Raw genomic sequence first — 13,253 nt, 5'->3', positions numbered from 1 at the left:
GAAAAGGAGGAAGGTTTCCAATAAACTCAATCCAACACCGTAGGGTATGACAAATGTGTCTAAACTGCATAAAAACCCCATGGCACCAAGCCTGAAACCCAGTCAACTGACTCAGGCTAGTGGGGCTTGGGCTGTAGGGCTAAAAATAGCAATGTAGATGTTTGGGCTTAGCCTGGCGCCTGGGCTCTGAGACCCTCCCCCCTCGCGGGGTCTCACAGCCTGGGATCCAGCCCTAGCCTGAACATCTACACTGCAGTTTTATAGCCCCACAGCCTGGGTCCTACGAGCCCGAGTCAGCTAACCTAGGCCAGCTATGGATCTTTTATTGCAGAGTAGACATATCCTGAAAGATAGACACCAGAAAAACAAACCTAAGCAAAGCTGTCCAGGATCATAGAAAAGGCAAAACTAATTCCTTTGTTGCTAAACGCTCCAATTAGACACGTGATCACTGGGCCAGTTCTTAAGTGGCAGCACTAAGATATCTGACTCTGATCCATCCATGCAACCTGCTGTAACTACTGTACAATTTAAAATACTATGGTTCTCTTGCAGTGATGTGGGGATTGTAAATATCCTCCAGCACTTATCAGAGAAGGAGCTGGCAGTGCAGTAATGGTCTAAACTTGAAGCACCGTCAAATTCTTCAGAGTATGGCAGCTTTCACTCTCCCCATTTAAAAGCAATCCTGTGCATAGAGATCTTCAATATCCAGTTTATATGATTAAACTTACTTGTGTGTAAAGTTGAAGAACAGTTACAATCATGAAACTAACACTGGCAATGGACCCATAATGTTAGTTAAGATTTAGCAAATACAGTACCAACAACTTGCTTTTTGACTGAAGTAACATATCTTATAAGGCCAAATTCTACACTCAGCGACACCAGTACAAGTCCAGAATAATGCCGTCAACTTCAGCAGAGTTATTGCAGATTTACATTGGTGTAACAGAGCAGAATTTGGCCCAAATAAATGTTGCCTCTGAGTAAGGACTGTGTCCCTTTACGTATTATTTTAAACTGTGTCTTACAAATGCAGTTTGGATTCCATTTATAGTATTTTTAATATCATCCAAGTAACAACATCCTGACAGTACTTTAGAAAACAAAAAAATACCTGTGTGCTTTAAGAATCCTCCGAGCGATGGTATCTCCAATCTTGTTAGAAATGACTCTGTCATCAGCACAGCTAATAAAAAATTGGTTCTAAGGGAAAAGTGAACACAAAGAAATTCAGAATCATCTCACTGTCTTTTTGCCAAGGATGGTTCAGTGGTTAGGCCTGGCATGCAGAGTACCCAGATTCACTTCCCAGGTCCACCACTGACTTCCTCAATGCCCTTATACAAATCAGTTAGTCTTTCTGTGCCTCAGCTCACCATCTGTGAAATGGGGATAGTAGCACTGTCCTGCCTCACAGAGAGGTTGAGACGATTAATACATTAAAGATCGTCATGCATTCAGATACTACAATAATGGGGGATGGATAGATAAATAAACAAACGTTGGGCTGGGGCCCCATTTTGCTATAGTTTGAAAGAAACATTTTTGCTGAACACAGAACAGCAATGACACAATAAGATCACAGGGTTTAATCACTACAAAAATCTCAAAACCCAGGTTGTATGATTTTTGTTAGGATAACAAAAAATATTAAGTGACTGTTTTCAGCATCACCATCAGATAAGCAATGAGCAATCCTCAGAATTGTAAAAAAAAAAATCATGATAATCAGATTTTGTGGCTATGACTAAGCATGAAGCATACGTAAATTAGAGGCTGCTTCCCAAGCATGTAATTATCTCCAGATAATTATTTCGCATTATTGCCATTGTGAAACTCTTACTTTGACACATGAGGTGAAATACTGTCTCATTGAAGTCAATGGGCATTTTGCTATTGACCTTACTGGGGCCATCCTGTCTACAAAGCCATAAATGCTTTCAGGGTTGTGGGACTATTCTGAGTCAAGAAGCAAATAAAGCTACATCCTGTACAACATTTTCCTGGATGGCTATGTATTATTTTAATTAAATGGTGTCTGTGTGCGCGCTCAGGGGGAATAATTATTGTTGATTAATCTCCCTCTTTAAACACTACCAAGTAAAAAACATCCAAACAATAGATGGAAACAGATACAGAATAAGTATCTCCATTCAGCCATTTATGCCTGCATTTATAAAGCCATTCATACAGAGGAGAATTATGCAAGTTCTAAGATACTATTAAGTGAGTCCACTGCACATCGATGGGAGACCAAACACTTTGATATGTAGGGCTGGGAATGTAGCAGAGCCAAGAAGGCAGCTGGAAGAATATTGCATGGGAGACAAAAGTTGCTAGAGGTTCTGGAAAGACAAATAGTAATGGAGTGGCCTTGTATTTTAACCCACCCTTAGAGTTCTGTACTGGTACATTAATTACTGACCTGATCCAAAGCCTATTCAAGTCAATGGACACAATCCTATTGACGTCTGGGGGCTCCAGATCAGGCTCTGTATTAATATTGAAGTCTCAACATTTACAAAAGGAGAATAAAATAAAGAACTATGCTGCTGAGGGTCACAGGATGTGCTCAGCACTTCATTGAACCAAACTGCCATTGTCTTGCATCCTTGGTACTTACTTCGATATAGATGTAGTGTTTGCTGTTTTCTATCACGCTAACATAAGCATTGTGGATGGATTCTTCATGGTACTTGATACCAGCTGACCAATCTGCAGCAGAACGGAGCACCTGTAAAGAGAAAGATTAGCTGTTTTAGTTCTGCCCTGATATAAGATGGCACTGGCGCCCCTTACTAATTGTTTTGAACGGTTGGTTTATTTTTCATGATTTCAGTGACTTCTGTAACACGCACAATATTTGCTAATTATATGTTATATGTATAACAAAGGGAAATGAAGCTTAGAAATACTGTTAAAAAATTTAAACAATCTGATGAAATTATAAAGGTCTTGATTCACCATTTTGTTACTCCAATTTTATGCCAGAGTAACTTCAGTGAAATCAATGGAATTACACTGGTGTAAAACTGGAAACACAGAGTGGCGAATCTGGTTGCAAAAGTCTATTACTTAATCTTGTAATGCTGAATTGCCTTTAATATATTTTCTCAAAACTTGATCCTGAGCTCATTGAAGTCAATTACAAAATTCCCATTGACTTCTATAATGCCACATTAGGCATTTATTTCTTATGCACAGAGACACATGCCATCAATTTTACAGCTGAAGTGCCTACTGAAATCAGTGAGTTTTGCCCAAAAACTGATGGTGCATTATACTAAACAGGCCAATGGCACCAAATTTTAAACAGGAATGGCAGTCTCTGCCCTAAACAAGTATGGTCATTTACATTTTTGTGAAAAATTCTTCCAAAACTGGTCAAATTTGTCAGATTTGTGATTTTTTTATTTTAATTTGCAGTAGGTCAAACTCACAAGAAAATTTTTTCTGACTGTCAATCAGAACAGGCATTTCTGAAGTAACAGGTGTTTCAAGATTCTCCGAGTATATTATTACATCCCCAATGTAGCACGAAAGCATTTGTCAAAAGGCAACCAAACCAATATGGGAAATACCCTTTGCTCACATTCTCTCCCATGTTTAATTTTGTCCTTTGCTGAAACTATGGTTTGTGCTCTCTCATAGTTTCCTGCCTCTGTTACTGTACACTCCTACTCACTGTCCTTTCCCCAATCTCATCTCTCTCCAGTTCAGTGTGTGCAAACACTCACTGCCTAGATAGCCTTCCCTACCTTCTGCTCTGACCATGCCTCTCTCTTTTTAAGATCTCTCCAGTGGATTTCTCTTCTTCACCCATTTCTCTTCTTCACCCTGGGCTCCACCCAAGCTCTTCCCTTACCAGTTCATTCCTCTCCTTCATGCACCCCACATCTTCCATGTTCTAATATGTTTAATAAAGATCTATATTTTCTTGGAATTTACAAATAGGAATACATACGTAGCATGTTAGCCTGCAAAATACACTTTTTAAACTGGCATGACTAATATAGATATATTTCTAGCACACACTAACCCAGACAGTGTGATAGCCAAGGAGACCTCTGACCAAGTGAAAGTTCAGGCAATGGCTTAGCATGCCACATGAATCCAAATGTGATCGCTTGGATATCACCTACTTAGCTTCCTTTTAAATGTCTGATTCATAAAATCCTTATTGGCCAAATAAAAAAAATAATACCCAAGGATGAAGATTTATCCAGATGACAAGGACTCTTGAGAACCAGGTCTGTAGTAGGTCTAAATGGGCTTAGCTCCATGGAAGTCAATGGAGATATGGTGATTTACGCCAGGTAAGTATCTGGCCCTGATTATTTTATATTTAAGTTAATGGTGTTACTTTGGATTTGGAGTGCTGCAAACAAGACAGCTTTCAAATACATTAGGAAAAGGAGTTTAAAGAGACATTCAGACCTACCATAGACAGTGTGATTCATTGATCAAAAATATAATTGTTAAGGAACTCGGTAGTCCTGTGTCACTCTATCTGTACAGGGGATTGAAGGCAAATATCACAAGAGAGGAAAGAAATTTCAGAAGGAAATCTGGATTATGCCAAACCAAGTGAACAGAAAGTAAATCTGATGAGTGAAAAAACCACCAGAGCAGAATGGGATCCATCCCAGAATTTTAAGGAAAGTGTGAAAGAACTTGGCAAACTTTTAGCGGATGTATTTAATAATAACTCATTGGATATGCATAGTTTTATTTCTATACATAGTATTCTTATTCTGCAAAAGGACATTATTCAAAAAGACAGCAACCATCACAATATGGGACTTGAAGAGCTTTGATATTTAAGCAACAACTAGAGAAACTGTGGTTGACTTTTTTGTTTATTAAAGAGTTCCTTTGAAAAACAAAAAGGAGAACTGAAGAGAGCATTTCATTAAATTACACATTGTCCTTAAGTACTGTGAAGTAATAATACAGTACACTGCAATGATATTCTACTAGTAGAACTAAGGGAAGGAATCTTAAAGGAAATTAGTCTGCTTACCTATGATGAATAGTGGGTATATAAAGAATAACATAGCCAGGATAGCAACAAGGTTTTCATTCATAGAACATCAGGGTTGGAAGGGACCTCAGGAGATCATCTAGTCCAACCCCCTGCTCAAAGCAGGACTAGTCCCCAATTTTTGCCCTAGATGGCCCCCTCAAGGGTTGAACTTGCAACCCTGGGTTTAGCAGGCCAATGCTCAAACCACTGAGCTATCCCTTGCAACCCTGGGTTTAGCATGGCCAATGCTCAAACCACTGAGTTATCCCTAACAAGAATAACTCATTTTAAAAAGATGATACTTCCACCCATTTTAATGCCCCTTTACACTACCAGAGGTCCACTTGTATTTGAGGATCAAAGGCCCTTATGTTTTAGAGCAAACTTACACTGACTAGCCTCTTAGGAGTATCTGATGATGTCTGGGCCAGGAGGGAGCAGCCACCTCCTGCTGCTGCTCAAAATTATCTTTCTCTGAGTATGGGGGAAAATGCTGGCTGCCCAGATGGCTTCTGCTGCTGTGCCAGTGCTCCAGATGATGGGCTCCCAATGAGCATCAATGTTCTCTATTCTTCTCTGTTCTCTCGTGCTGGTCACACACTCCTAGGCCTCAACCTCCATGCCCTGCAGCAGTGAAACTCAGAGCTCAGTTGCCTATCCTGGGTTTGCTGATGTAGTTGGCTGCAAGCAGCTGAGCTGCAGCTCCTCCACTAGGCTTCCTTACCCTTCCGTTGCGAAGGTGTAGTGGCACAGTGCATGCAGCCCACTGGCCAGAAGCTACCAATGCAATCTGCAGCAATTAGCAGCAGGGAGCACATGGCAGTGGGCTTCATGGGTGCCAAACACCAGCCCTATGTGAAGAATTTGATCAAAAATTAAACTCTTTTATGAAAACCTTTGTAAAATATCGCAAAAAGAAAAGGAGTACTTGTGGCACCTTAGAGACTAACAATTTTTTTTGTAAAATATATAACTCTCCTCTACCAGTGCTTTCAGAACACTTGAGCCACCAACATTTAAAGGGTGCTTTAGAATAGATGGCCAACTTTCCCAGTGTCCCCAACAGAGTCATTTCTGCTTTCCAAATAAGTTGTTCAGTGCTGGTACCAGGTATGCAGTGATTTCAACAGCTCAAAAAGCCCTCCATTAGCAGCAATAGTTGCTGTTCTGCTGGAGACAAGGAATAAATCAATGTAGGGGTTTTTTTCATTTTATACTTGATGTCATAAGCCTTTCTCGATTTGAAAAATGGTTTTACCGCTCAGAGACAAACTAATGGTTGGCTAGAAAAATCATCCAACAAGAGAACCTCCAGATCAGAAAGAGATTGATCACTTTCAATCCCACAGCTTCACAACTAGTCAGTCCAGACGCCCCCCTCCTTTTAAATTCTCTTTTATCCCCTCGCCAAATCATCACACCAGCTTGGTCACAGCATTGTTGCTCCAAACTCTAACGGAATTCCTTCTCTGCCATTCTTCCCTGTAGCAGTCCTTCAGTTAAAGATAGGTTTCAGAGTAGCTTTTTTCAGTTAAAGATAGAAGTTATTAACTAAAGCAAATTTGAGGGTTCCGCTTCTCACTAAAATCAGTCAACATGAGTCCAGCAGGGTCACATAATAGATTGATAACAGTTTTTAAAGATACATTTCAGGGTAGACACACATCCAGCCATCTATCTATGGTACATTTATAGCCTCCATTACCATAGTAGCTGAGCTCCTCACTATCTTTAATGAATTTAGCCTCACAACACCCCTGTGAAGTAGGGAATTACTTTTATTCCCATTTTGCAGTTGAGGGACTGAGGCACAGAGAGGCTTAGGGCCAGAGTTTCAAAGGTGCCTGAATACCTTTAAAAATATGGCCCTAAGTGACTCACTGAACATCACACAGGAAGTTTGCGGTCAACCAAGGGCTTGAATCTAAGTCTCCCAAATCCTAGGCTACTGCCCTCACCACTGGAACATCCTCTCTCTTCTGTGCATCATCATCTTGGTAATTTTTGTGTATTGTAATGAACTGGCTTGTGTCTGCATGCGAACATGTGTAGTACCACCCTCTACTGGATGGAACCAGAACTGCTCAACTCTGTATCATGGGAATTATACTGTTAATAGTAAAATGTGATCCTCCTTTAGCAGGTGTGTGCTTTGAAACAGGAAGATTTCAGTTGCAACCCCATTTATTTCATAAAGGTCTGAGTGGTCACTGTATTCACCAGGTTAATAACTGAAGTTTAGGTTGCCACAGATTAATTATGATATGTACATGCTCTGAACTTTCTTTTAAATTAATATTTACTTATTACTAATGTGTAATCTACCACTCTTGTCAAATTGTCCTCTCGTCGATGCATTCAAAATTAATACACTGAAATGCAAAATCCTTCAGTTTCAGAGAAAAGGTCTGCATACTACTTAGGCATATTAAACAGAAACAAGCACTGGTGTTCTCTTCTCTCCCTCCCCTAACCTCTGCAGCCTCCTATCGCTCATGCAATTTTTATGCAGGTGCTGTCATCCCTTTAACCTCTTTAATCCAAGCAACACCACCACCACCAGTATTTGCTGGGAGTTATTCCATAACTGCAAATAATACGTACTGTGGATCAAATTTCTAAGAACTAATACCTTGGGCCACTCAGGGTGCGTGATGTTTCATTGTGTCTTACAGTATGAACAGCGTGTGATGTTGTCTCACCATGTCATAGACTTACTGTGTCTTGCTTGGATAATAACTGGAAATACCGAGAGTGATTTTAGTTTGATGACTCCCTGTCAAACAAGTTTGGCTCATGCAAAAATCAAGGATGCTATGATAATCAAACCCCAAACTTTGAGAGAAAATGTTTGACTCAACCCACAAGCTGTCTAACTCCTGCCTTCACATCTTCTCCCATGAGTTCCCTCAGGACTGACTCAACTGCCCCATGATGCAACCCAAACCCCACCCACACCTGTTCTGCCATTTCACCCTGTCTTCCTGCCAACAGCACCTTACAACACACTTCTTCCAGAAGGCCTGTGAACCCCAGTCCTCCCCTCAAAGAAGTGACAACAAAAGAGAGGGAGGGAGCAGACCAAAACCTGTGAAACTAACAATTAGGGGCCGCTATGATAATACAAATAAAGCATCATGGCTCAGTTAGTAGGCTTTCTGTGGCCATGTCCCACCCCCCACCCATCCTTCATCTAATCAAGACCAGAATTTCAAAAGGGCTCAGTCAATACTCACAACTAGAGTCAGATTTTCAAACAGAGAGTTCAGCTCCCATTCACGCAGATAAAAGAAGTGGCCAGATTTTCAACAGTGCCCAGCACTCAGCAGCTCCCATTAAATCTGTCCATTAGATTTTACTCTTCTTGGATCAGGGGAATTTGTCTCCCATTTGCCTGTAAAAGGACTCTACCCTATGGCTGGTGCTATATAAACAATGATAATAAATGTTTCTGGGTTTGACCCATCTCTACTAGAGGAAGGATTTACATAAAAACATATCCCTTGCCCTTCTGGATAAGACTATAGGTACGCTGTTCATGTCTCAAACCATCACTGCAGTCAAACTGAAAGGTAAATGAGACGCCTGCACCCTGCCCACAGTTACACTGTTTAGACAGGCAAAGATTAGCTTTTACATCATTGGAACGTCTTGTGGTGGGGAGCTTATAAGAAAGAGAAAGGCAGGTTCCATGATGGACTCAGCTGCCTCACTAGCATAGTTGGAAATACCAGAGGTCATGCATTGGGTATTTACACAAGGAAGCTAAGAAACCAAGCTGAGACCCTGGGTATATGCGTGTATGGGTTGGTGGTGAGGGGGAAATTAAAGGCCAGATTCTGACACTCCTACTCAAAGGGGGCTTATGTGACTGCTATGCGGCACTCATTACCTGCAGCCCTCTCCATCCGATCTCTGCCTGCAAAAGCCAGAATCTCCACCATCATCAGTAATAGATGTCAAGCCAGTCATTAACCTTCAGCTATAACTTCAATACACATAACTTCAATACACATCTTTTATAACACTACTTAGTAAACTGCATTTCCACTGCCAGCCAGAGCTCCCTGCACTTGAGGCTCCTTGTATGGTATCCTAGTAACCCAGCTTCCTATTGTGTGCATTTCCACTTAGACAAACAAATCAAAATCAGGAAAACAAGCACAGAAGAAGAAGCTACCAGAATTACAGTATGTGCATGTACAAATATGCTTCAAAGCTGGAGTGGGTCATCTTGCAAATACTGACTAAGAGGCTCTCTGGCCCCATGCCTGTTTCTACCACACAGCAATATAAATACTACTTGCTATGTGCAGGTACATTAGAAGGGATATTGCACTTCAGGAAGATTCAAGGGAGAAACCACGTTTGCAGCAAAATGTTTTTACATGTATACAGCTTTATGCAGCTCACGGATGAGCCATGCTAACAGCTCTCAAAAGGCTGCAGTCTGCCATTAGAGATGAACTTGCGTAATTTGCAATGAATAATTTACAAGATGTCTATAAGCAGATCAACATTTTCTGGAAATTTATTCATTACTGGCATTTCTCAGCCAATTTCTTTGTTTTTTGCTTAGTGTTTTTTCTGTTGATTGATGGTTAATGGTTCACTGGGTTCGATACTTAACATTCTCTTATTCAAGCTCTGCTGGTGAGTTGTGACTGGTCACATAAATCACCTGAGTATTCATTATGTTTTCTGATTGGATCAGCATAACTCAACATCAGGAGACAGGCTCAAGAAACACACTAGAAATTCTCAGAATGGGTCTAGGCTAGAAAATTGCACTGGTGTGACTGACATGAAATGCATCCGATGAAGTGAGCTGTAGCTCACGAAAGCTTATGCTCTAATAAATTTGTTAGTCTCTAAGGTGCCACAAGTACTCCTTTTCTTTTTGCGAATACAGACTAACACGGCTGCTACTCTGAAAAATGGTGCAAGCTGTAACAGTGCAGACCATCTTCACTGGGCATCCTAGTTCTGGTGCATACAGAGCACCATATCCATGCGTGCGTGCGTGCAACCCCATCCCCCACCCCCTCCACACACAGAGCGTCACACAGCATTTGCTGCAAGTGCTGCAAGGTCTCTCAACATTTGCACCTACCCCACAACTCTCCAGGTAGCTCCCTGCAGCCGGTACCTAATGTCTACAGAACACTTGCATCAGCTCATGATGGGTCTGTCCATCATGAGGAGCAGCATACTTGCAGGTGGCGTGGCAGAGAGTTGCCAACCTTTTCTCAAGCTGCTGCCAGGTGGAGTCTGGACTGAAGAACTTATTTCGGGCATCCTAAACACTTTTTTCCTGCTCAGCTTTCACCACCTCTCTCTCTCTCTCTCTCTCTCTCTCTCTCTCACACTCACACACACACACACACACCCCCCTGTCACTCCCTAGGCATTTCCACCCTACATTCCTAACATGTCTAGTTCTGCTGTTTAATAATCACATTTGACATAGGCATTCCGCACAACTCATGGAGTTTAAAATGTCATTTGTATAATTCATCTGACGTACACTGAACCCGAACCTCCGCTGCTGTAAATCAGTCTCTCTGCTGAAATCAATGAAGCTACACTGATTTATACCAGTTGAGTATCTGGCCTGCTAAGCTGCATTTTAAAATAAAAAGTAGTTTACACTTTAAATCCTTTAAAATCTTGTATGTTTCAGCTGGAAGACTACCAAGGCCTCCTATTACAAAGAGCTAAAAAGGAGCCCAAGTGCCAGGAGGTTCTTCATTTTAGGATTCCGTGAAAAGCCATTTACACCCACCTGTACTTTGGCACATACAGACTCGGGCACTTGATACTTCATCTCACTAGCGGTTCGCTGAGATTTTGGCAACAGGAATGGGTAGGACAGGGATCTGTATTTGGGCTTCATGATCTTCAAAAGAAAAAAATGGAGGACACAGTATGTTAAAACACATTTTCTTCAGATTTTTATGTTGGAGACTATTACTGGTTTTTATGCTCCTCTCTTAATACAGAAAATTGGGGGGGGAGAACGTAAAGTTTTTCATATTCATAAACTCAATTCCTGTTCTGAATAGTTCTGAAAATATTCATGAATTCTGTACTCTTCTGTGAAATGTGCTCTCAGTATCTTGAAATGTAACACTCATACCAAAAAGTCTGTGCAGATGTCAGGCTAACATTATGTTATGTCTATTCTTTGCCATGCATTTGCAGTTTGAATGCACATTTGAATATCACTCAGGTTTTGGTCAGGGGAATATAACCATAGGACCATCCTTGTTCTGAAGCCCCACCATAACTGGAAAGGATACTTTCTGTCTGAAAAAGTCATACTGACCATTGTTCGAAGTAGGACCTAAGATCAGGGCTTAAAAAAAACGTAGTGGATATCCAGTTGCCTAAGTAGGCCTGCTCCAGAATGAGCCCTGCCACTTCCCAAGCCACATCACCTACCTTCAATTTAAATTAAGCATTAAAGCAGACTCTAATCTTTAGGCAGTGATGAACTTCAACACAAGTATCAAAGCACTTCTTCTCGGGGTGCGGAACAAACATCAAAAACAGAGGGGAGAGAGAGAAGGAAGAGGGAGAGCGAATGAGGAAGAACAGAGGGGACTCTCTTGCTCCATTAGTCACCATCTTCCTTGGCGATAGGGCCTACTGGCCTGGTCCCCAGTGTAAGTTCCCTTCCAGCCTGCCCAAGGCTCCCTCATCATCACAGAGGATCTTAGCTGATGGGATCCTAGCCAGTCCTATCCAGTGGTGAGGACCCTATGTGCTTGCTAGTTGAGTCCTAGTGACTGGATTCCCAGTAGGCCAGGGCTCTCTGGTGACTGGATCCTTGTTGGTCCAGGTTCAGGTTGGTCCAGAACACTGGCAGGTTCCCTGGTTTCTTGGCCCTGAAAATCCTGGTTATTGCTAGTTTGCCCAGGTGGCTGAATCACCCAGCTGTGGCTTTGGCCTGACGGCCCTGGTCTTCCTTGCTCCCTTTGGCAGTGGGATCACTGACTGAACTGCTCCTTGTACCTGTCTGCTTCACACGAGGGCACATTATTGGCTCTTGTGCAGGACAGTCTCCCTCCCAACCAGCCAGAAGGAACTGCTAGCATAGCAGCACAATGGCACTCGCCCCTTGGCTAACAACATCCCAGACCTCATTCTCCTGTCACACCATTTTCCACCTACTAAATTCAAATGATACCTTATTTACACTGGTGTAACAGGAGAATGAGAGCACCTATCTTCATTACTTGCCGTCAGAGTCACAGTTTTTCAGTGTTACTTGCTGGGACATTAGGGTAAGCGAATATATACTTTGCTGGCCCAATTCGGCAAACCTTGACTACCTGGCATAGCAATTATTCCTGCATATAGCCCTTCGTGAGGCATCTGCGAAGCATTCATATTTGAGGGCTTGCAGAACCTATCTCATTGCACACCTACCTTTGTGAAGTTCCAGCGCTGAATAAAGTGTCGAGCAACATCCCGTGCAGCTTTGCCATGAACAACAGATGAAATATCATGCCATGGCATTCTGGGTGTGGTGTATCTGTCAATGAAATCTATATCGACAGGGAAAAATTGCTATAGTTCATCTCAGATCAGTATCAGACATTAGTTAAGAATATCACAGCATCTCTTCCCACAAACGGAACCTTTCCAGAAATGAAAACTAACAAATAAGGAGTTAAAATTGAGGAAGGTCAGCTTGTGGGGGCTGGTAGGCCACAAGCTCACTTATCCATTATTGTCATAGATATCTGTTTTTATTACCTTACTTTGGGATTCTGCTGCCTCTTTCCAGCAGCCAGACCAGGTGGGTCTCATTAGCTCCAATTCAGGAGGGTAAAAAGGCAGAGAAGCCTTCTAAGGCAGTAGAGAAGCTAGGGAATGAGACAAAGTGTCTTGCACGGAAAAAAGTTGGTTCTAGATTGCAATGGCACTTACCAGCAAAGGGTTTGTCGAGTTGAACCCAGTCTTTAAAGACAAAATTGCAATAATCCTTTCCATGCCAGAACCTGGTCTCCCCAAGAAGTTCTCCAACACCTGTCTTCAAGCTGCGGATTGATCCTTTATTTGTCACAGGTTTATAAAGTGAAAAAAACATATGCTCTAAGGTTGTTTTTAAGACTGCTCTCAACACAGCACAGATGAGAATCGCACTTGAATAGGAAACTATCGGCATAACTTGCCAGTTTTAATAAGCTAAAGTAATTTTCCAGTTAAGTCT

General features: G+C 41.7%; 1 protein-coding gene across 7 annotated transcripts in view; it reads right to left on the bottom strand.

Annotated features, from left to right (window-relative positions):
* Window positions 1-13,253, bottom strand: part of PLD1 (phospholipase D1) — a 125,772-nt gene that overhangs the window by 19,945 nt on the left and 92,574 nt on the right. For 4 of the 7 annotated variants that reach the window (XM_043492206.1, XM_043492207.1, XM_043492208.1 and 1 more), the window contains 5 exons: window positions 12,971-13,099; window positions 12,467-12,585; window positions 10,818-10,931; window positions 2,630-2,740; window positions 1,121-1,209 (listed from right to left, as the gene is read on the bottom strand). In XM_043492206.1, the coding sequence (XP_043348141.1) occupies window positions 1,121-1,209; window positions 2,630-2,740; window positions 10,818-10,931; window positions 12,467-12,585; window positions 12,971-13,099 (562 nt within the window). The remainder of the gene's footprint in view (window positions 1-1,120; window positions 1,210-2,629; window positions 2,741-10,817; window positions 10,932-12,466; window positions 12,586-12,970; window positions 13,100-13,253) is intronic. The other 3 variants (XM_038416834.2, XM_043492209.1, XM_038416833.2) reach the window with 1 other exon arrangement.

The sequence above is a fragment of the Dermochelys coriacea genome, chromosome 9, assembly GCF_009764565.3.
Source record: "Dermochelys coriacea isolate rDerCor1 chromosome 9, rDerCor1.pri.v4, whole genome shotgun sequence".
NCBI classification, from domain to species: Eukaryota; Metazoa; Chordata; order Testudines; family Dermochelyidae; genus Dermochelys; species Dermochelys coriacea.
Note: the sequence above shows the minus strand (reverse complement) of the source record. Positions and strands in the feature narration are given on the sequence as shown.